Source organism: Episyrphus balteatus, chromosome 1 (genome assembly GCF_945859705.1).
Source record: "Episyrphus balteatus chromosome 1, idEpiBalt1.1, whole genome shotgun sequence".
Lineage (NCBI taxonomy): Eukaryota > Metazoa > Arthropoda > Insecta > Diptera > Syrphidae > Episyrphus > Episyrphus balteatus.
In genome coordinates, this window is record NC_079134.1 from 155,667,517 (window position 1) to 155,693,339 (window position 25,823).

A 25,823-nucleotide genomic window follows, 5' to 3' on the forward strand; every position below is an offset into this window, starting at 1 on the left:
GAAAGACTCCAAATCAATTTTAGCCTACTTCCAATTATCATATCGAAATGAAAATTTGTACATATATGTATCGCAGATGACTACACAATATTTTATTGGTCTGGACCCTGGGAGGTGCATTGAGGGGTCGAAAGACTCCAAATCAATTTTAGCCTACTTCCAATTATCGTATCGAAATGAAAATTTGTACATATATGTATCGCAGATGACTACACAATATTTTATTGGTCCGGACCCTGGGGAGGTGCATTGAGAGGTCGAAAGACTCCAAATCAATTTTAGCCTACTTTCAATTATCGTATCGAAATGAAAATTTGTACATATATGTATCGCAGATGACTACACAATATTTTATTGGTCCGGACCCTGGGGAGGTGCGTTGAGAGGTCGAAAGACTCCAAATCAATTTTAGCCTACTTTCAATTATCGTATCGAAATGAAAATTTGTACATATATGTATCGCAGATGACTACACAATATTTTATTGGTCCGGACCCTGGGGAGGTGCATTGAGGGGTCGAAAGATTCCAAATCAATTTTATCCTACTTCCAATTATCGTATCGAAATGAAAATTTGTACATATATGTATCGCAGATGACTACACAATATTTTACTGGTCCGGACCCTGGGGAGGTGCATTGAGGGGTCGAAAGACTCCAAATCAATTTTAGCCTACTTCCAATTATCGTATCGAAATGAAAATTTGTACATATATGTATCGCAGATGACTTCACAATATTTTATTGGTCCGGACCCTGGGGAGGTGCATTGAGGGGTCGAAAGACTCCAAATCAATTTTAGCCTACTTTCAATTATCGTATCGAAATGAAAATTTGTACATATATGTATCGCAGATGACTACACAATATTTTATTGGTCCGGACCCTGGGGAGGTGCATTGAGGGGTCGAAAGACTCCAAATCAATTTTATCCTACTTCCAATTATCGTATCGAAATGAAAATTTGTACATATATGTATCGCAGATGACTACACAATATTTTACTGGTCCGGACCCTGGGGAGGTGCATTGAGGGGTCGAAAGACTCCAAATCAATTTTAGCCTACTTCCAATTATCGTATCGAAATGAAAATTTGTACATATATGTATCGCAGATGACTACACAATATTTTATTGGTCCGGACCCTGGGGAGGTGCATTGAGGGGTCGAAAGACTCCAAATCAATTTTAGCCTACTTTCAATTATCGTATCGAAATGAAAATTTGTACATATATGTATCGCAGATGACTACACAATATTTTATTGGTCCGGACCCTGGGGAGGTGCATTGAGGGGTCGAAAGACTCCAAATCAATTTTAGCCTACTTCCAATTATCGTATCGAAATGAAAATTTGTACATATATGTATCGCAGATGACTACACAATATTTTACTGCTCCGGACCCTGGGGAGGTGCATTGAAGGGTCGAAAGACGCCAAATCAATTTTAGCCTACTTCTAGTCACAGTATCGAAATGAAACTTTGTACTTATATGTATCGCAGATGACTACACAATATTTTATTGGTCCGGACCCTGGGGAGGTGCATTGAGGGGTCGAAAGACCCAAATCAATTTTAGCCTACTTCCAATTATCGTATCGAAATGAAAATTTGTACATATATGTGCCCTTAATTTAAAAGTGGACTAAGTCACTCCTAAAAATGCCCTCAAATCTAGCCTTAAAATAATTCTAATTTAAGGGGTAAAGTTTATTTGAAAGCGAAATTGCAGTTAATAAATTTCTTTATTTCTCCTCTAGTGATTTCATAAAAGAAATATAATTAAATCGTTATAAGAAAATTGTTTTTTAAGTTTTTCTTTAAACAATGCAAAAAGTGACTTAGTCCACTTTCATAATCATGGGCACATATGTATCGCAGATGACTACACAATATTTTAGTTGTCCGGACCCTGGGGAGGGACATTGGAGGGTCAAAACTTGCCAAATCAATTTTAGCCGACTTAGAATTATAGGGTAGAGTGGGACACATTTGAAGAATTTTTGCTTTCGCAACTTCTTGAACGAAATACATATGTTCGTTTTCTTGATCTATAAAGTTTACTAACAATAAACATTAACATTGAACTTCGATTTCAAATAACATTTGGATAGTTAGACGAAATATTGATATATGTAAAATTTTGATGTTTAACCAATATAACTCTTATGTTCAAAAGTGGGGCAGGTTTGAACATGGAAGGTGCACTTTTGCACAGAAGTATTACTTTCGTTGTAATGAATAGATAAAACATAGCTTTTTATTAATTTTTTACTAAGAACATACACATACTCAAAATTGATTATTATATCATATTCAAGAAACCAAAAAATAATAAAAACTCAGAAAAAAATAACCTTAAAATTTAAAATATAGTTATTTCACATTTATTAGTTGAAAAGAAAAACAAGAAAAATTAATTTAAAACATAACTTCGAAAAATGATATTCATATTCATACCTTTTATGCTTCCAAGAGTAAAATAGATTTATTTTGTGATCAACCTATTTTTCTAGACATTAAATGCAAATGTTAACAAAGCGGATGTTCTTTATATACCAGGAGCGTTAATTGGTGTAGGCAGCTTGCAGGGGCGTACACACCTTTGGGGCAAGCGGGGCGGTGCCATGCCAGGGCCTCGACTGGAAACAATGCAGAGTTGGCAACTTAAAGATAAGTTATTTGACATGAATTACTTCGGATACAAGAGAGACAAATTATATTGGTAGCCAGTCACATACCTCAGGGATCGCAAAAAAATAAATCAGTTTTTTGAAAAAAAATTACCTATATATTATTTGCCACAAAAAGTGTTGCGTAAATAATCTTAGCGACCAACAAATGATACATCAGGGGTCCCATAAAAAAAAGTAGGCTGTATACCTACGTACTTTTTTATTTGTTCTTATTTTCTATATAAAGTATGTTCAACGAGGATTTTTCTAGATCAGAACAGGACAGGACAGCACAGTTTCGTGAGAAACGTCAGAACAAGTTAGAACAGTCATTTAAACGTCACTTGTCAAAATGAAAAAAAAAAAAAAAAAAACAAATTGTAAATTTGAATTTTTTGTTTATCGTTTCTCGTTTATTTTTTCTATTTTTTTGTAATTTTACTGTGAAAAATATAATTAAAAATTATTTATTAGTTATAAAAACCACGAGCACCCGAGAAATATTCGCACAATTAAATCAAAACAAAAACAAAAAATGACAGCTTTGATTTTGACACTTCTCACGAATCTGTTCTAACCTGATCTGACTCAAAAGCAAGAACAGAAAATCCTGTTCTAAACTGCTCTAGATTTGTCAATGAACAGGTAATTAGAACAGTTCAGCACAGAAAAAACCTCAATGAACAGCAAAAAGCTGTACTTTTCTGCCTAGAACAGTCCAGCACAGCGTCAGTGAACAGAGCTATAATTTGTTCTTTTTCTATATCAACTCAACGTACGCCTCTGGCAGCTTGACTTTAATTTTTATACCACGTAATCGAGTTCTCATCGAAATCAGTCTAGTAGAACTTGAAGGATTCAGGCATTTTTTGTTTAATCTTCAATAATGTTATACCTACATTTCCATTTTATTTTCTTTAATTTTTCCACAAATGCTAGTTTCATTATCCTTTTTATAAGAACATTCAAGTTTACCTACTTAAAATATCGGATTCAAACTGCTATGCTCGGGGGCGGTTTTGAACATGTTCGAAATTCCTCCAACACACTTGTTCAAACCAATAATACAAAATTTACAATCATTTAAACATTAAGCTAGCTAATATTTTTTTAATGTTAACTATTGTGTTGCAGTTTTGTCCTATGTTACAGGAAATACGTAGATTTACTAACTGCCTACTAACTTTTTTGTTTTATTAAAATGATATTGTTTAATTTAACATTAATTTCGCAAATTTATGCATCACTTTTTAATTATTTAGGTAGGTATAGGTATAATTTGTTATTTATTATATTCATATTTATACTTTAACATGTACATTTTGTATGTAGGTATAATGAAATATGAAGATATTTTAAACTTTTATAAAACACCATAGCTCAAGATGTTTGGTTCTAGTTATTAATGGAATTATTTTAACACATGGATATTTTTATAAATAAAACAGATAATTTTTCGTGATCTTTCTCTTGGTTTTTTTAACCCTAGAAAGATAATCATAATATACGTCTCAGAGACGTATGATTCTAAAAAAGATTTTTGGTCTTATGTTAACACTTTTTGTCATATTTATTTAACTCATTACTTAGATTATTTTAAAGAAGTGATATAATAAATCAAATCAATTTAACAAAAACCCAGAAATTTGAATTGAATTAGAAAAAAAAAGTTCTTTACACGCCATACGTCTTACAGACGTAGATTATCTTTCTAGGGTTAATAGTAAATATATTTCTATTTTTTTAGTAAAATATTTCTTTTTTAATCATAAAAAAATCAGGTACAATCCGGTTTTACGACTTTTTTCAAAATTCCGAGAAAATCGCGTTTGAAAGTTGGGGTAAATTTTTTTTTCGAAAAATCCCCGAATCTTTGAACGCTCCTGGAAGCTAAGCCGCTTGAGAGCAATTTTTGGGAGTGATGCCAAATGATAGCTTGTGTCATGGGCCTACGCTTTGCACATTGTCAGATTTTTAAAAAATCGCTTTGCATGTTAAACCGCCACATCATGCCTATTTTTTCAGAATCGGGCTTAACTTTTTTTTTACCTTTAAGTTCTCCTGGTTTGAGAACGCGTGTACCTACAGGGATGGAAGTTGTACCCAAATGTAGGTTAGAGTCCCCGCTACCTTTTGGCATCAAACAAATTTTTTTCATTTTTTTTCAAAATTCCGAGATATAGGCGTTGGAAGTTGGGGCGCTCACTTTCAGCTCAGCTCAAATGAGCTAAGCTATGGTACCTAGCTCAAATTTGAGCTGAGCTGTGAGCTGAGCTGAAATGTTAGCTTTTTGCAACCCTGGCAACTTGCCACATGTAACTTGCCACATGCAACTTGCCACACGCAATTTGCCACATGCAACTTGCCACACGCAACTTGCCACATACAACTTGCCACATGCAACTTGCCACATGAAACATGTAACTTGCTACGTGTTGTGTGTTTTATGTTTGCCGTACTGTGGCGTACTGCATTTTTAAATACTAAAGTACTGCGTACTCTAAAGGTGAAACGACAGCCCTGCTACCCAGGGTGATCGCGTCATAATCCCTTTGACATTCTTGTCAAAAAGTAAATTTTCATACCCACCCTCCCATAAGAAGTATAACTTCAAAAAAAGTATAAAAAGTAAACAAAAGTACAAAATCATAATAACAATTTTATTGATGACTTTTTTGTACTTTTTTCACTTTGTGTGTCTATGTAGTTCAGGCTTTATTACAACAACCAATCGGGTTAGCACTGTTGCACTGTTACATTGGAGGTAGTGATCTCCTAATAGTAGATGTTTTGGTTAATCTAATTCTGTCATCTACTCATGCTCTTCTTCCCGAGTAAATACGATTTGTATTGAATTCGTTGAAATAACGGTCCATTAAAAATCGCTAATAAACTACTAGTAGTACTCAAATTAACTGGGCTATTAGAAGTGATAGAGATAGACTACTCATGAGTAGAAATGTAGTACAACAACTACACATTCATATCTCCTCGAACAGAAGATCATGTCTTGATTGTAGTACTAGATCTGCTCATGAGTAAACTACCACGTCCAATGAAACAGAACAAGTACAAGAAACCTAAAGGTATAAATCTTTTCAGAGATTACACTTATGGCCATATTATTCACTAGTTTAAAAAATACATCTGGATGTAAAGAAATTGAAATGTCAAAAATAAATCCAAATCCATGATAATCACTATCACACAGACAAAAAAATAGTCATTATTAACTATTTTTTAACTATTTTCATAGTTAAAATCGGGAAAACTATTTCGGATTTATTTTTGACATTTGACAATCTTACTCATGAGTAGATCTAGTACTAGAATTAACACATGATCTTCTTCTACTCGAGGAGATAGGAATGTGTAGTTGTTGTACTAGATTTCTACTCACGAGCAAACTACCACCTCCAATGGAACAGGGCTAATATTTCTGTAACGGCCCGCCATATTATTCACTGGCTTAAAAATACATCTGGATGTAAAGAAATGTCAAAATAAATTAAAATCCATAATATTCACTACCTAAATCCAATTTTTTAAATCCAATCGTGTTAAACCGAAATAAATTTAAACTGCTCTCTGGAGGTCTGTTTAACTTTATAAAACCACATGTATGTAAAATTAATTTTTACAGTGTTCAGTTGTTTTGTCAAGCATTTTGAAATGGAAAAATAAAGATAAATGCAAAGTATACACAATTTATTGAATAATCACATAATTTTTATTGAGTGAATAATATGAACAAAAAACTAAAGCTTTGCATTTATTAAATTCAGATTTAAGTGATTGGATTTAAAATTAACCTTAATCCAAACTAAATCCAGAGTGAATAATATGGCCGTAAGCGTTAAGAAATCAAAAATTGATAGCTTGGGTAAGAAGCTTTTCAGGACATTTTTTCTTGGACTTTATAGGGGTAATCACACTACTTCTTAACATCATTAAAGTTTACTGTAGGTTTCTCACTGTAGGTATAATAGGAACGTTACCAAAACCCACAGTACTTTATGTTCAAAATTCGTAAGTAAAATTATAAGTTGGGTTAAAAATAATGCAAGCTAAGTTGTAACTTGAACCATTTTCAAGAAATCTTTTAAAACTAAGTTGAATATTTATACAATTTTCATTTTTTGCTGTCAAAATGTTTGATAAAATTTTTTGTTCTCACTATTTTTTCTTCTAGGGCATAAACAAAAAGACTCCCTAACAAATGATGACTACAAAATCTGAAAAAGAAAAATGAAATATGCTTCGAATGGCAGGATCAAAGCTGCTGGCAAAGTTACTGATTTTAATTTGTTCCGTAACAATCATATCACTGCTAGCTTTGACGAAATGTGGTTTTGGTGGTCTAACTGCTGATGGTGGCTATGATAGTGATGATGATGGTAAGTAATCAAAAAAAGTTTATAAATCGAAAATTAATAAATAGTCCTTTGGAGTTAATAGCCCTGTTCCATTGGAGGTGGTAGTTAACTACTAGTAGATGTTTTTGTTAATCTAGTACTATCATATACTCACGCTCTTCTACCCGAGGAGATACAATTTGTATTGAATTCGTTGAAAGTGCGTTCCATTGAAAATCGCTAGTAAACTACTAGTAGTACTTTACCACCTCCCAATGGAACAGGGCTAATAATACTCATGAGTATATGATAAGTAGTTTTAGTACTAAAAGTAATCAAGATGTTCTGCTCGAGTAGATAAGAATCTGTAGGTGGTAGTACTAAACTCCTACTCATGAGTTGTCTACTTCCCCTAAAAAAAACGCAGCCAATTTCAACGTCATTAGTTTTCTAATGCATCTACCCGCTTACAAAATTTGGTGTTGTTTTAGTACTAGATTATCAATTCTGATTTTTATCAACACAAAAGTATATTTTGCCATCTTCAAAGGAGCTCCTTTTTTGAATAGTTTTCTATTGATAGCCCCGTTCCCTTGGAGGTAGTAAACTTCTCATGAGTAGATGATCTAGTACATTTACTACTATAGAACTTTTCAATGCCCAACCTATTAATTAACAATTTAACTTGCATGCAGAAGGGTTTTAGAAGCATTATAGAAAGATTATAGAAGCATTATAGAATGGTTATAGAAGTAAATATGAAATTCATTATGTATTGAACTCTTTATTATGCATTTAAAACTCTGCTTCAACTGTTTCTTCTCTGGAATACAAAAAATAAAAGTGATGTAAATATACATAAATTCATTGCTCTGATAAAGTTCGATAAAACGGTACACATATCTATTACTTTACACCTTCTTCTATTAAATCGCTATCCTTAATGCTCTTCCGCAATGCAAATAAATCTTCCCTTTACGCAAATAGAGAGAGCAACAAAAAACCCTTTTGAATAAAATGAACTCATTCAATTTCTCGCCTAAAGGGCATTTAATTCCTATAAACTCCATCTAAAACTGAAGAATTTAGCTGAATCCTTAATTGAAATTCTAATTAAAATTCTCAATTGCTTCAAATCTAACCAATATCTACACTCACAACCTTACATCTCCAGCGAAATCCTTTCTTTCATTTTATTTTCATTCTTCTGATTCTGATAGAAGAGTGAGGTTAGAATAGTCCTATAACGCTTCTATAGAGAAACTTCATTCAATATAAATTATACTCCTTCACAGAATCAGTATATATGCTATGCATACATAAATCCGTACCTTTGTACTATCAATATCTCAAAAGCATATCCTCTCTTTTGTCCTTTTTGCACATCCTCTTTCCAGAATTCAACAAAATTCCAGTGATATCCGCTGTTGCCCAACACCACTCGGTGCCAGCGCCAGCAAACCAACACAAGTTGCGGAACATCAACGCCGAAAAAACTGCAGCCGATCAAAAGGAGTACATCGACTTGCTGCGTCAAAAGGAGGAGGAATACCGACAGGAAATCACTCGACTGACATCCGAAATAAAATCTCTGAAACTCCAGCTTATCCAACTTCGAGGTATGAGATAGCTATATAGCAAAAGCACACGCAAGACCCCTTTCATAACTCATTTCTTCTTCCTCTCTTTTCTCTTTTCACCAGGTAATCAGCCATTTAACTTTACCAACTCCGTGGCACTTGTTCCACAGTTGGAGCTACTGCAACAGCTTCCATTGCCAAACACAACAACCACAGCAGGCGGGCAGCAGCAGCAGCAGCAGCATCACATCCAAACAGGCGGAGCAACTGGCTCCATCTATGATTGCAGCAGTTACATACGGAAACAAGTCGGTGCAGCAGAGATCCTGCGGGGACTTCCTTTGAACAACGAGTACGAGTTGATTCCATTCAATCATTTCACATTCAGCCGAGTGTATCCCATTGAGCTGGGACTGGGCAAACGGGTGGTAGAAAAGCCAATTGGCTATAAACGCAAGGATCTCTTGGACGCACTGGGTAAGGCTATCGAGAGTCTCAATAGAAATGTCAGTGGCACGACAAATATGGGCGCTGGAATCAAGTATACCCTGGATGATTTCACAGAGGGGATTTACCGTAATGAACCTACGACAGGAACACAATATGAATTATACTTTAGGACAAAAGAGCTAGCACATAATCCAACAAATAGTCATCAATATGGTGGCGGTGGAGGTGGTGGCAATAGCGGAACTAGCAATTCTGGTACAAATGGCGGCACAACAAAAGTTGTTGTTATGAGACCTTTTGCGCCATTGCAAACGATACAAATGATCGGCTTTCCAAAAGTCCATGACAAAGAGTTGATTCATATAATTCTGCCGTTGTCGGGGCGAACAGCGACATTTCAGAGTTTCATGGAAAAGTTTGTGAAGATTGCATTGAAAAATGACCGAAGGGTTCATTTGACGGTTGTGTATTTTGGTGAAGATGGTTTGTCGGAAGCGAGGTCGATTATGAGTCGAGTGTTGGCGATGAAGAATAGCGGTGGAAATTCATCGAATTTGAAGTTGCTAGCACTGAATGAAACTTTTTCAAGAGGTAAGTTTTTTTTTAAACAGATTATTGGTTAAATTGAATAGATTTATGCTTGATATAATCATGTCATTAGTTTTGTTTAAAACAAAATGGTAGATCTGATATCTTTACTAGTACTTCATCTACAAAATTTTTCCTGCTGTGTAGATTTGCATTGTATTCAAAGTGCCTTCCATTGAAAATCTCTTGAAAAGTACCTACTTATGAGTAGTTTATGACCTCCAAAAGCTACAAAAGAGACTACTTGAGATGACTAGTATATCAAGAAATACCATCTACAAATGCTCTTCTGCCCGAGAAGATGGGAAAGGTAATGTGCTGTTGGTTGTACTAGATTATAATTTTCATTTTCACCTAATCATGAGACGTCTCAATCAAGAAGTACTTATATTGATACACTATTCTTTTACTTATGAGGAGTCTATATTACCTCCAAAACATTGACTTAATATATATGGACTGCTAGAAGCATATTCAGGTAGGTTCCACTTGTTTCTTCGCGATACTAGCGCCCTAAAAAAAAGCGGAGAATAAGTGCAACATTTTTGACGAAGTGCGAAAGGAACAAATATAGAAAAACAGAGAAAGCACTACCTTTTAACGACAGATGTCATTCACTAAAAGTTTCCTCTTTTCGCCGTCTAAGGTTATACCGCTAGTAGAGCTAGAAAGATGTGGAATCATTTTTTTTCAATTTTTGTATGGAAAAGTCAAACGACTAGCAGTCCATATATAGTAGGTCAATGCTCCAAAAGATCGTTGATATTTAAGCCACTAGAGAAGCACAAGGAAGCTACTTGAAAACTTATATGTATCATACCAAACAAATGGAGAATTTGAAATTCTATACAAGTTGGCATTCAATTTGGTACAATTATAAAATTGATATTAAATAGCTCTATTCCATGGGGCTTTTCCAAGTAGAAAAGTACTAGAAGAACTTCTTTCTCATTGATGGTCAACCTCCACTGGTGAAGAGGTGAAAAAAACATTTTTTCCAATGTTAATTGCAACAAAAAAAGTTATTTTTCAGTACAAAAAAACGTTTGTTTACATCTTCACCAGCCCAGAAATGACATTTGCTGGAAGTTCCCCATTGGAGTTTGTAGTCTTGTAGTTTATTCATGAGAAGGAATCTAGTACTACCAACTACACATCCTATCTATACCTACTCGAGCAGAAGATCATGTGTTGATTGTGTAGTAGATCTAATAATCTTCTACTCATGATAAGTCTACCACATACAAGAAACGCATTTTTAATCTTGTATTCTTCCAGTTGAATTCTGCGCAATTTTTTATTCAAGATCAGAATTGAATGAACTTATCGTACTTTGACGTTGATATAGCTGAATACATAGGGACAAATTTGTAGCTGTAGATTGTAGTAGATTTTTGTGTTAACAAAAATGATTGATTAACCAGGCTTAAAAAGTAACCATTAAGCTTGTTTAAAGCTCAATGCAGACTTTTTTTCGGCTTGCATATAAAGAAGAATAAATTGTTCTTATACAAATCAGCACGGTCAAGTTTTTGAAATATGTTTAAAAAAATATCAAAAGTAAAAAAAAATCGTATCTGACATTTTTTGAGGATATCTCAAAAACCTGACGTGATATGGCAAAATAGACTTCGGATTCGGTTTAAACGCATCCCAGATAAGAACTTTTGTTTTTTTTTTGGTTTTGACATTTTTTGAGGATATCTCGGAAGCCTGACGTGATAGGGAAAAATTGATTTCGAATCTGGATTCAGCGACCCAAAAACTATATGATAACATGTTATTTTTTGTGGCGCTGTTATCAAGGTTCACCCACTGGTTTGTCAATTTGACAGTTACTGGATTTATCCGTTGAGTACCGGATTCATTCATTGATTTGATGAGTCCTTAATTTGCCGGCAAAACTATAAAGAGGGATCGAGCAGGAAGTTTCAGTAAAACGGGTCCAAATATATATTTCGGATTAAACATCAAAAGAATTTCATTGAAAATTAGTTTTTGAGACTTTTACGTTCTGCATTTCACTTTTTGAGCATTCACTTGCGTTGCCGATAGTGAAATTAGGTGTTCTACATTTTTTCCCTCATTTGGATTTTCTGATCGAATTCAATTCGCTTTGTTTCTGCTCGTGAACTTGGTATCTTTTTCAATGAATCTCCAATTTTTGGACAAAATATTATCAAAACTTATATTTTTATTGTTTTGTAATGCTTATTTGTTGTTAATTTCATACAAAATACATAAAACACATGAGGCATGAAATATTATAATTCATCACTGCCTCTGTGTTTGCAACCTCATTCGCTTTACACTTTATCTAAATCATTTTTCTTTGAAAATTTGCAATAATATCGCCCATGTTCTGCATTTCACTTACATATTTCATATGTCTCGCAAAATGTGACTTCTTATTATTTCTTTTAAATTCTGCTTTTTTCCAATAAAGTTGTCAATAAAATTGCATCCATGTTCAAAGTAGAAGTAATTTAACTTTAGAAACAAAATAAAAATAGATGATCCTTCAGTTTTGACAGTTCGAAGTATTTTCGAAGTTTTCGAAATCGATCGAAGGTCAATTTCACGTGAAATTGAAAAGTGATGCCAGTTCACTTTCGGTCGAATTGCGGAAATATAGGCATTTATACCGAAAAAAGTGATGAGTATAGCTCAAAAACTAGACGTGATAGGAATAAATCTGTAAACAGTTTTGAATTCAGCACATGAAAAAATTCTAACGAAAAAGTGTGTTTTTTTTTTTTTAAAGATTACTAAACACCTTGCTGTTTGTGTAAAATGTTCGGGATACAAGAACTTGGAAAAATAGCTACTTTGAATGTGAAAGAAGGAGACAGTAGTACGAAGTTTTCGGGAGCAGTAAAATGCTATTATACGACTTTCAGTACCGCAGCACAGCGCTTTTCTCTCGATCAAAGATGAATAAAAAAAGAAACAAATTTGTAGTAAATTTACCTTATCAAACATTTTTGAAAAATTTTCCAGCCCCCCCCCCAAATTTTTTTCTGGATACGCCACTAATCTGGATGTAAAGAAATTGAAATGTCAAAAATAAATCCAAATCCATAATATTCACTATCACACAGAGAAAAAAATAGTCATTTTTAACTATTTTTTTTAACTATTAATAATTAAAATCGGGATAACTATTTTTGATTTGGATTTATTTTTGACATTTGACAATTTTACATCCAGATGTATTTTTAAAACTAGTGAATAATATGGCCGTAAGATCCCTTATTACACATCCAATAGTTTGTATCTTCCATATAAGATTCTTCTTACTTGAGTATTTGGAAACGCTAACAACAAATTATAACCTTTTCGTAAATTTTTTTCTTTAAAGCAAAAAACACATTTCACGTTACTGTGACAATAAAAATTTTCATAGATTTTGAAAAATTTTTGATATTAAATTCAGAAGATACATATACCATAAGTATAGGATCCACATAGTTCTTAACCAATTTTGTTGATGTGCTAAATTATATTAACTCTTCGAACTCCGTACAGATTTTCTGATTTGGCTTTTCCTGTCTGTACGTGACGTTAATTTATTTTTTTTTTTTCTTAATTTCGTATTCAAATCCTAGAAAGAATTTCATATTTTCGACAATGAATAATGAAAACAATATATAAATTAGAAATTAACTCAGCAATAATAATAGACATTGTCTGTACGTGACGGTGGTATGCATCATAAATTCATTTTTTTCTTGATATTGAAACAAAATTTTCATCTTTACAATGCATTTTTTGTCGTTATAAGAAGTTAAAATGCCAAAAAATTATTTCCAAATATTTATCAATTTCTCTGATCCTTTGGAAAATAAAAAAAAAATATATAAACAAAAATATTTGCGTGAATCCCTCTCTTTTTTTTTTAAGAAATATCATTCACAACTTCTTTTTAATAAATGAATCTCTCCTTAATATCCATTTGTTGATGGACCATTAAGGACATCATCGCCACCAGTAAAAAAATGCGATCCTCCCAGTTCATTTACAATTTTAATTAACTTGAACCAATAAACAATTTTTTTTATTATATTTTGTCCTTGATTATACTTATATATTCTACGCCTTAGTCGATCCAATTTAACTTAAAGCCTTATGCAATATTATAATTTTTTTTTACTTTTCTTCATTTGTACATACATATAGCTAAAGGACTACGTGTGGGTGCTGAACGTGTTTGGGACAAGGACGACAAGAGTAAAGATGTCCTTTTGTTTATGTGTGACGTTGACGTTGTGTTCAGTGCCAAATTTCTCGACCGATGCCGCTGGAATGCAAAGGCTGGCAAAAAGGTAAGCGCATTTGCGTAATTTATTTAATTGCTTTCCCAAGGATTGAAGGACCATACAACCAACCAGACAAGCCAGCCAGCAAATGGCTATATACAAAGAGTGTGGTGATGGTAATAGTTGTTGGTTTTTTTTTTCGGGTAACGAACAGAAAAAATAAAAATCTAGGAACACTTGAGTACAGTGGGGTGCTTGGTTGATGGTTGGTATATCTGATGTCAGTGTGACGACGACAAGCGACGACTTTTCCACTTGCCTTTCGCATTTGCAAGCTTAGCAGAATGTGTACTATTTTTTCCTCAGTTTCATTTCTGCGTACTTTCCATGAATACAGAAATGAAAAAAGAGATCCTCATGGTGGTGTTGTATTATGGCAGGGAGTTGGGGAAGGTATCCCCTTCCTATATAAATATACCACAAAGAAAGCTATTAAGTGGGTGGGAATTTGTAATTTGCTCCGGGTGATGAATAAATACAGTGCCTTATTATATTTCCTGCTGCTGTTGCTGCTGGAGTTGGAGTCCTGAACGCAGAATTACCTCTTTCCCATACACAGTTTGTTGACGCTGGCTGCTTTGGAGCTGTTGTCGTCGCGTCACCGTCAATGATGACTACGACGACATTCATGCGTTTTCGCCAAGTTCTTTGTGAAGATTTACAATTGTTATAAATGTGTTCGTTTGGTACTCCCTTTTTTTTGGTTTTTGTGTATCTATATACACGCCCGCATATATCCTTTGGGGGCATACATATAGTATATATAGCTTTGCTGTGTGGAACTATACACTAAATTGGTTACCCCAGATAATCGCATTAATTGTAATGAAGTGCTGAAAGCTGAACTCATAGTGTGTGTTGAAAACGTGTGCGTTTGTTCCAGCTTAATTCTCTGTCTAGGTATAAGGTGCTATACGAGTGTGTATTATATTTGTATGAAATTGAATACTCGCCGGTTGTTCTTCTTCTCTTATCCTTTTCATATCGTAAATTGTTTTTGATGGTGTGATGATGCCATTAAAACAATTAACTCTTGGTAAATTGAATGCAATTTTACGAGCATGAATTTTGGCTGAGATATATTGTATATGGAGGTGGTGTGTGGGATCAAATTTCATCATGTTTGAGGTTTTTACCCAAGGATCAAGCGGTAAGGATTAATATATTGCCTCAAGAGTGAATTATAGGGGATTTATTGCCCTAATGACCGAGTACCTATAACATAAAGGATTTAGTTTAAAATTGTCCGTTTTAGATCGGTTTTCGTTTTTGTTTTATGAAAATTGACACCAACCGTTCTAATTTAGGCTGTTTCCTTATTACGCTAGCTGTGTCTAGAAATTGAATCCAGTTTTAGGGTAGAATTTACCTTTCAAACAATAAATACGTATTTGCAATATTAGTTGGACAAATAAGAAGTTAAATTCAATTACGTCCCCCAAACTTACATAAGTATACTCATGTTTTTTTTTCTATTTCAACGTTTTTGCGATCTTCTCACAAAAACAAAACCATATTATGTAATACCTATCCAATCAAAATTTTACAAGATTAAATAACACCCATTTTCGCTTTACTCATTTAGTTCTGAACGATGAGAAAAATGTTAATCTCTTGTTTGTATTTCCATAATTCCATGTCGTTCCTCGCAATTGTTGCCAACCCAAAAATCACATGTCATAGCTTAACATAACTTTAGAATTCGTAACTCTAGTTTTTCGTAACTTCAGTTTCGCGTAACCTTGACGCTCGTAACTCTGTCGCCCGTAACTGTGGTATTCGTAACTTCGTCGGTTTCCCGGCTAAAAGTTATGTATAGGAATTTTTATACAGGATTGTCGGTCACTTTCTTTCTTTAGCGATTAGGTATCTTGAAATAACATTTTTAGACCTAGTACCTTCGGGATTTCGGAAACTTTCCGTCCGATTGTTTTCAAATTTATAATAAATATTCTTAGATTCATCATCTTCAATGTACCAATATTTTTTTAACCATGATAAGCTTTAGCTTAATAAATTTTTTTTTCGACTCACGATAATTTTTCAATTTTCAAATGTTTGGCGCTATAAAAAAATAAAATGCTCGGCTGGGTCGCACGAACTGGCTCTTAGAGTTAAAATTCGTTTAAAAAAAAAATAAAATAAAATCTGAAATCAAATTTCCCTCCAAAACAAGTATGCAGTTTTGATTGATATATTAAGATGCAATTTTAGAAACAAAATTTTCAAAATCGTTAAACCCGTTTTTTTTAAAAAACTAACTTTTTATAAATATTTTTTTGGAAAAAAAGTTTTAAAATAAAATTGGTACGCCATTTTGTAGAAATCACTAATCAACATCTAAAAACAAAATTTCAAAAACATTCAATGTCCCATTTTTAAAAATTTGATTTTCAAAAATCCAAAAATTATTTTTTTGGAAATTTTTGGTTTATATTTAAATTATATAAATGCTTCTTCACAAAAAGTTTTGTTGAAATGGAATTAACTGTTTCGGAGATAATCGGATTTGAAAAAAAAAAACGGTTCTATGGCAGGTACCGTTAATAATGATTTTCAAAAAAAAATTTTTTCATTAGAAGATAGACCTTAACTTAAAACTAGAATTCGAATTTTTTAAACAAAATCGTTTGAGCCGTTTTTGAGATATTTCAATTTTAATAAAATCGGTTTATGACAAGTACCGTTATTTTTGGTCCAAAAAAATTAATTCCAAAAATCCCTCTGGAGAGTAGCCAAATAACGTTACATACCAAGTTTGACATTAATCGGTCCATCCGTTTAGGCTGTAGCTCCATATAAAGACAGACAGACAGACAGACGGACTTCCGGGACCCACTTTTTTAGCATTCTCTACCATCGTAATGTCATGGAAAAATGTTATCTCAACTTTTTTTTTTTTTGTACGAATGCATAACTTGATACCTACCTATATCGCAAGTAAAAAGGAGGGAATAAGAGTTTATGTTCAACATAAATTATTTAAGTTTCGATTCAGCAAATGGCAAGACAAAACAATGAATCTCCTTTAATTTAGAACATTACATTACATTAAGAGGTGCTAATTTTCACAAAATTCGGTGAATTTTTGACATGGAAGATGTAATCCCAGCGGTAAACTAAAAATGTAACCATCACAAAAAACTAAATTTTTTTTTAGACATTATTATAGCTTGTTTGTTTGCTGTGTAACAAAATAAAATTTGCAGAATAACATTTTAAATATTTCGTGCGCAAGGTTTGACTTATTTAAGTATTTGAAATCTTTGGCGGTCTCTTACTTCCTGAAAATTATCTTTAGTTAGGAATTAATGTGTGAATTATATTTATAATTTTAAGGGTCAGTTTTTCAGTGCGAGGTTAAAATGAATCCCGAGTTAACTTAAAAATATGATGAGTTCACTCCGGATTGCCGGAAGAAAATTGTTTCTTATTTAATTAATTATACAAAAAAAAAAACATTTTCCTGAACGAGTACCATATTCATGTCTTTTACAGAAGACGCAGATGCACTGCGGCGGGAGTGAGAGTCACTTTTACAAGGTTTCGTATTACCGAAGCCGCGCGCCGCCCGGTGCGGAAGTGATAGAATGACATTTGGCTATGTAAGTGTCAACAATGACATAATGTCGGTAAGCAGTTTAGTGTGTTTTCGTGGATCAATAATACAGTTTATCCCGGGGAGTTCACAGATTGTAATTTGAATCGGTAACGGATCGAGTAGTTTCCGGGGGAGTGAATCACTGCGTCTTCGGTAATAGGCATGATTATCTTTTGTTTTCATTATATTCTAATACGTCTCTAACGCTCTGTCTATATTGTACTGCATTTTGTGAAAAATGTCAATATATCGTCGCCCTAGTATTGGAGTGCCGTATACGCCAAATTGCATTTTTTGAACTAGGTATGCAGTCGTATGTTTTCGAAGTTGCTCTTTTCAAATCTGCTATCAGTTTTTTTCTTTCTTTTTTCGTTGCCGAGATATTCACTATTGTTTTGACAAAAACAAGAAATTTTGGCATTTACGTCAAATTTTTCATGCAATGCAAGAAAATTTTGAGAATTGTTTTGACGTACGTTATGTTTTTTTTGACGTACGTGTATATGAATAAAAGAAACTTCTGATTTTCATGGCGTACTCATTTTGGACAAAAATTTAAATATTTTGAAAACTAAACGAATTGCAGATGTCCAATAGCATGTATATAAAAGACACATTTTAATTATATATCATACTAAAATATCAAAAAATACCAGCGGTTATTTCTTTCGCCATTATCTTCCGAACATTTAAATGCGATTTCCCAAAAATGTAAAAATGGCGTATACGGCACTTGAATACTAGGGCGACGATATGTTATTTCACACATATAAGTCGACCATTAGCTCCGTGGTGTTGTTGCAAATCTCAAAGATAAACTAAAAAGGGTCACTGTGGCGTATGCGCAACAATTTTTTTTTGGTTAAGAAAAAAATTCGTTTCCTATTTTTTTCCCACAATTTATTGTAAAGCGTCCCATACAAAATTGAATCGTTTTAAAATTCAGAGATTATCAAACTCATCTATTCAATGGCATAAGCAAATAACAATTAGCAAAAGACCTTAAGGTATGTACTTCAATATAAAAAAATGTTACGAATACACCACAGTGACACACTAACATAAACCGGGCATAAATAAGAAAAAAAGTTGTATCACTGTTTAAAAAAATTTAACTTGTCAGAAAATCATGAAACATACAAAGCTGTCAGCCGTCAGTAGTAAGACATTTCTGAAGTTGACAGTTTCATATAAATCAACATTTTTTTATGGTAATAATTTTCATCATTTGTAATAGTTCTATTCAATTCTTGATATCAAGATCTAATATCATCTGTCTATAATTTGCATGCCAATAAGCATCTACATTTGATATGTTTTCAAATTCATCAACTGTAACTGTATGCTTCTATAGATTTGTTTACTCATCATCATCATATATAAACTCCATTGACTATAATAATACCCAATTCAACTCAAGACACAAATAAGACTTATCAAACATCAAACAAAAGCCATCCAGTGTGCTAAGCTAAATCTAGTCAACAATCCATAAAGGTCTATATTGTTTTAATTTGTTAAGTTTCAACACAATCTTTCAGCTAACTCTGATAAACTTCCTTAAATAATACTTTCATTGAATTGTACCTGGGTATTACCCAAATTAGCCTTTGGGTGCGAAAGCTTAGACAAGCTTGAATAGAGTATACATCCATTCCACTAAATCGTCGACCGTCGTCGTACATCGTTTGTTTATAAATCTCCATGCATTAGTCCATCTGTTGGCACTTCTGCCTGCTTGGCAAATCACGATTTAAAATAAACTTACCCCAAACAACCAACTCAAATTCAACTCAACTGAAATCACTCATCAATGCCAAACACATCCATTATGTAGGCCCCCTACAGAATCTATAGGATATCATATATCGTATACCTTATTCCCCTGAATGGGTAGACAATAGAGCCTATAAAGGCCTATTACTCTCGTGGGGCAAAAACAGGATCGCTAGAAAATGCACTTCCCGGACAAGTGCAGTTCAAACACTCCAAAGTTGTTGTATAAAGTAGGTACAGACTACGTTATACATATTGGTCTCGTATGTACCAAGAGAGGCGATAATACATCACAGCGGAGTACACAATTTAATTGCACAATATCCCCACACACAGCATGCTCCTGAGTCCTGACTGCTAGGATATATGAGAACCTACCGATACGATATATATTTATTCTCTCCATTGGGCCTCCTTGTGAGTGTACACATATCATTTGATTCTATATAGACAAGGCAAAACAATCAATTGAAGGCTCTGACGGCGGGCGTCATTAGGGAATTTATCTATGGCTACTTATTAAAAGCTATACAAAACCTACATCACCTTTTATCAACGAGAGAGAGAGAAGTTGAGTCAATGTTGTTGCGCCTCTTACAAAAGGTCCTTTCTGTTTTATAGTCTTCGTCATCATCATCCAGTTCTATAGAACAACATTCGCGGCAGGGAGTTGTTTTTAAAGACCTTTACCTTCTTTGTGTGTGTGGTATATTGGATAGCTCTCGCTCCTTATAAAACAGGACGAACACTTGGGTACCTAATAATGGGATTAAAACTTTTGTTCGGGCATCATTTGGACTATTGCCAAAAAAGGTTAGAGTGTGCTACAACTTACAGGCAATTCACAAGTGTCCTTCGACCAGTCAGCTAGCTAGTCCTATCCTAATGTATAGAAGGAAAGCAAAAAGGCTATAGGAAATTAGGAAAAACACAGAGACAGAGTTTATACTCTTGACAGGGAAAAAAGAGCAAACAATGCTTGGAAAAAAAAAATACTCATCTAGAAAGGACCTCATCTGCAGTATGTTCTCTCGAATGTGTACATCTTCTATATACATATATAAAGAAAAGATAGAAGATAGGTAGGCAATTTCCTTCCTTTTCAATATATTTGCACTCGTTGTAACAAAAACACTATTGCACAAAGATATTCTTCTATAAGTACTCTAGGTATACCTCTTCAATGCCATTTCACATCACAGAGTATATACGAGTATTGAAGTTGTAGTCATTACCACAAGCAGAAAAGGTTTTTAAAAAGGATGCTGCTGTCTTTTATCTTAGAGAGGTGTGGCTCTGTCTATAGCCTATATGGGTAAGGGTATAGTGTTGGTAATGGTGGTGGCAATGGCCTTAACTAGGGAATTGGAAAACTTTACTAGAGAGTAGTTACACAAGAGTATATGTTGTCAATTTTGCTTTTAAGCTTTTTTTTTTCATTTTAATTTTAAAATTTTCCCATCGGCTAAATATGTGCACATTGAGTGTTGCCAGTTAGTTTTTATTTTGAACATTTTTTTGAGTAGTGATTTTGAGATCTCAAACTGTTTGAAGTGTAAGTTGGTGTTCCGCCAGGTTGTAACTTAAGCTCTTAACTCTTAAAATAAACATTTTTCTCTTCACAATTCCAGGTAAACTCAATATTTTTAAAATGAAAAGAGGTGTGAAGATTAATACTTCAAAAATAAAAAATATAGTAATTTTTAAGGTCGTAAAAAATCAGAAAATTTTAGTGAATAAATTCGACTTTTCCATTGTTGTACAGATTCATTTATTTTAAAATATAGCATTTTTTTCTGCGAAATAAAAAAAAAGGGTTTTATTTCGGTTTAAGCCTTTGCCGCATTTAGAAAATTTATTTGTTAAATAAAATTTTACTCTCTGTGATCTCCCCAAAATTTGGCAAAATAATTTGGTTTAAAAATAGTACAAATAATGTTACATATGTGCTTTGTGGCTACTTATTTATTTTATTATTATTTTTTGTTTTAATAAAGTTTAAATCGGGTCACTGTGGTGTATTTGAAACTTTTTTTTATAGTAAATTCTTGAAAGTGCAAATTGTTCTATACTTGAAGCACATAATACTCAGTCGAAATTAACTTTAACACATTTCCTGTGCAAACTTCAATCTGTATGCATAATCTTACTTCGTGAATTGTGATGTTTCTATGAAAATAAAAAAGGTTAATTTAATTTAATTTTTTTCGTGAAAAAAAAACTAAATTTATTTTTAAAATTAGTAAAACAACTTCTTAAATGGTCATGGTCATGAAACGAAGAGTACCATTTGGTTTCTTCAATAAAAAATAATTTTCAGCAAAAAAATTCTTTAAAAACCGTTTTTGTAAAAATAGATTTTTTCGAAATCCAAAAATGGAGAAATCCAGAAACTTCTCAGATAGGTAGTAAACCTGATAACAAAACATATTTCGTAACAAATTCTGATATGGACTTTATCTAAATTTACAAATTTAATTTATCCAATGTTATTTATTGCAAATAGAAAAATTGCACTTATGGTAAAAGCAGGTCTTACCTTAAATTTTGTAATGATAAAAAATTAGGGAAAATTATAATTTAAAGTACCTATACATATATTTCTGATAATGTAAAAAAATACATAAAATCTATTTTTATAATTAATAAAACACTGTTTTTAATGGTTTTGGTCACAAAACGAAGTGTGCCATCTGATATCTTGTATGAAAAGGGATTAAGAAAAAAATTTAAAATCGTTAGACCCTTTATTTATTTTATTTTTTTTTTTTTTATTTATAAAAACTTTCTAACACTTTCAAAAAAAAATTTGGTATGCCACCTTGAAGAAATAATAAATCAACACTTAAAAACGAAATTTCAAAATATTTCACTGCCTTGTTTTAAAAAAATTGATTTTTCAAAAAAAAAAAAAATAATGAAATTATTTATTTAAAAATGCAAAAATATGTTTTTTGAAAACATTCTAAAATTTTAATGTAACAATTACTCAAACGTTTTTGTACCTATATTTTGTTGAAATCGGGTTTGTCTTGTAAGAGGCATTCAGAAACAAAAAAAGGTTCAATGGCAGTAGCGGTTCAAAAAATAATTGTTTTTATTTCAAAAGTTTGTTCGTATCTGTAATTCAATCAAAATTGTTAGAGCCGTTTTTGGAAAAAAAAAAAAAAATACTTTCTATTTCGGTTATATGGCAGGTACCGTTATTTTTGGTCAATTTGCCCTCTAGGGAATCACCCACTACTGTTAACTACCAAGTTTGAAGAAAATCGCTCTACTAATTTAGGCTGTAGCTCGAAGTACATTCAGACAGACAGAATTGCGGGACCCACTTTTTTGCATTCTCCATCATCGTGAAGCCATGTCTGATTGTTATCTGGAATTCAATTTTTGAAGTGAAAACTTCTTTAGTATCGTAGTGATTTGAAACAAGATGAAACGAAAACGCCACACGACTTCAACTTGTTATAACTTTTTTGTTTTAATAGATAGATGAATGAAATTTGTACTGTAGATACGTAATTAAATAAATTATAATTGTACAAAATTTCAATTAATTTCATATTCAAAATTCGGAGATAACGGTAAAAAGATATTCTTTTCCAACACACGTTATATCTTTTGATCTAGTGCACATACACATTTGGTTTAACTTTAATACGCATGCTGATTACATAACCTTTTATTTGATATATGTGTCCTTAATTATGAAAGTGGACTAAGTCACTCGTAAAAATGGCCTCAAATCTAGCCTTAAAATAATTATTATTTCAGATGTAAAGTTTATTTGAAAGCGAAATTGCAGTAAATAAACTTCTTTATTGCTCCTCTAGTGATTTCATAAAAGAAATATAATTAAATCGTTATAAGAAAATTATTATGTAAGTTTTTCTTTAAACAATGCAAAAAATGACTTAGTCCGCTTTCATAATCATGGGCACATATCACACATAACGTTACGTGCTCTACAAGTTACACAATCTTAAATTGAAAAAAATTTTAAAATACCTCAAAACACATGTGGAGATCTGTTGGCGATGACCAGCTATCTACCTGTGTAGGAAGTACCGTAATCTTAGTCTGGAAATTCGACATGGTTGACTTTAAAAAATTCTAACTTCTCTTGTAGACATCTTTGAAATAAGATTTATGCATCATTATACAAAGTTGAAACAATAAGCTTTCACATGGTATAAAATTTTGTATAGGTTGTCAAACAAAAAAATTGATTTAATAGCATGAGAACATAAAAATAAATGTTTTTTTTGCTTTTTGGATGAAATTTCATCGAGTTTAAAAAATTCTAGCTCTTTTTGTAGATGTCTCATAGACTTGATCGATATATATTTTTTGAGCTAAGACAATAAGCTTTCAGATGATTTATGCAGGTTGTTATATAAAAAACATGGATTTGAAGGTGATAGAATAAAAATAGGTAGATTTTTTATATATTTTTTTTGCAAGAAAAATGATTTTTTAAGGTTTCACTTCTACCACGTGTGAATTGCACACATGATATTTTTTTCGAATCTTAATTTGCCCTTCAGAACCTACAATCGCACGTAAAAAATAAAGGTCCAAGGACTGATATCTGAGAAACACATTCTCCTGCTATCTGTTCATTTTTTTTGGGCTAAATCTGACTCAAGTGTGTTTCTGCCTTGGTTAAAAAAAATTTTTTCACACTTTTAAAACATGTTTTACTCGAACTTTTAGATCGAAAGTATTATTTGAAGAGATTTTTCTTGCTTGGCAAAAAAATAAAGTAGAATCTTGAAAATAGTTCGACACTCGAAGTTCTTACATTTTCTTCTCAATTGAAATTTTTCGGCCTTAAAATCTCAGTATTACATAATTCTAATAATAATTTCATAAGGCTGTAAGAACTTGCAACTACTCTCATCAACAAATCTACTCTCCCATTCCGTGAACTTAAAAACGTCGATCTCGTAACATAATTTTACTTCCAAATCTTTCTTTGTCACTGGATATGATTAGAATTTAACACCCCATCAATATTATATGCACAATTGCACATGCACACATATCTATCTCTGTTAAATCTGGTCCCCTTGTTAAAGTCCCAATTATATTTTCTTTCCACCTTAAAAATTGACGATAAAATTCTGTTTTTTTTAATAATATTAAAATTGACTTAATTGATATGTATGTTTGTGTCTTTGTCAATCAGCTCTATCTATTTATTTGATAAAAAAATGTATCCTACCAATTTCACAAAAAAAAATTTGGTCTTTTGAATAAGAAAAAAAAACTGTAAGAACCTTGCCGATTTGGCAATGATACAAAGAAAAGTGCAAATTGGACACCACCCACTCATGAATAGTGTTGGTGCTAAAAATGTAGAAAAAAAAAAAAACAAATTCAAGAAGTAAAAAAGAAACACAAAAAGGATAACAACTCTTCTCGAGAATATACAAATCTATACGAATATATCTAAGCACTTGACTCCTTGTCTATTGAAATAGCAGGCAGCATCATCGAATAGAGCCTCTCTTACCGACAGATTCCCAGAATACGTTAACGTTATAGAAATGTGTTCATTGTCGGATTTGGTTGAATATAAGAAACAGGCCCGAAGAAACAACTGTTTTATGGAAAACTTGTAATAAAAATAAAAATTGAGCATATTGAGTTTAAAGGCAGTCTGGAACTTAGAACCCTTAAAGGGACAATTTATTCACTCTTCATTAAATTTTAAGTCTCGATTTAAAACTGGAAATTTGAAAATTTCTTTGCGATTTGACAGATTTTTCTTTTTTAATGGCGACTTTAAATCCAATGGAGAGTGAATAAATTGGGGCTTAGAGTATTTTAGACATTTCTAGTACTATTTTTAACAAATTTTTAAATGAGGCAGCGTTAAAAAATAATGTCTAAGGCCCAATTTATTCTCAATCCATTAAATTTAAAATCTCCATTTAAAATTTAAAAACTATCAAATCACATACAAATTTTAAAATTTACCTTTTTAAATGGCGATTTTAAATTTAATCCCAATTTATTCACACTCCATTAAATTTAAAGTCTCCATTAACAATAGGAAATTCTAAAATTTGTATGTTATTGGACAGATTTTTAATTTTTAATGGGGACTTTAAATATAATGGAGAGTGAATAAAATTCACCACTGGTACAGTCTGTACATTTTTTTTTTTCAAATTTCAAGTTAGTTTTTCGCTCCAATAATGTCCTTACCGATAGGTTCTTTATTTTTATTTTCATTTCTATTTTCTATTCACCCTTTTGCGAATTCGATTTTTCCCAAGTCTTATAATCGATAGTTAAAACTTTTTTACAACTCAAATAAAACAAAAAAAAAAAAAATAGAAAACCATTTTGACTCCTCCACATAAACCCAATAGATGGTAAACAAAAAAAAAAAAATATAAAGTTAAAAAAAAAAAATATTGTTCAAATATACGAACATCCAAGTAACCGAATTGAAAAGTTTTTGGA

At 32.4% G+C, this 25,823-nt stretch overlaps 1 protein-coding gene across 1 annotated transcript in view; it reads left to right on the forward strand.

Annotated features, from left to right (window-relative positions):
* LOC129921184 (chondroitin sulfate N-acetylgalactosaminyltransferase 2) overlaps window positions 1–25,823 on the forward strand; it is a 180,383-nt gene that overhangs the window by 145,251 nt on the left and 9,309 nt on the right. The window contains exons 3-6 of the mRNA XM_056002909.1: window positions 6,870–7,074; window positions 8,430–8,651; window positions 8,736–9,653; window positions 13,830–13,975. Of these exons, the coding sequence (XP_055858884.1) occupies window positions 6,933–7,074; window positions 8,430–8,651; window positions 8,736–9,653; window positions 13,830–13,975 (1,428 nt within the window). The 5' untranslated portion in view covers window positions 6,870–6,932. The remainder of the gene's footprint in view (window positions 1–6,869; window positions 7,075–8,429; window positions 8,652–8,735; window positions 9,654–13,829; window positions 13,976–25,823) is intronic.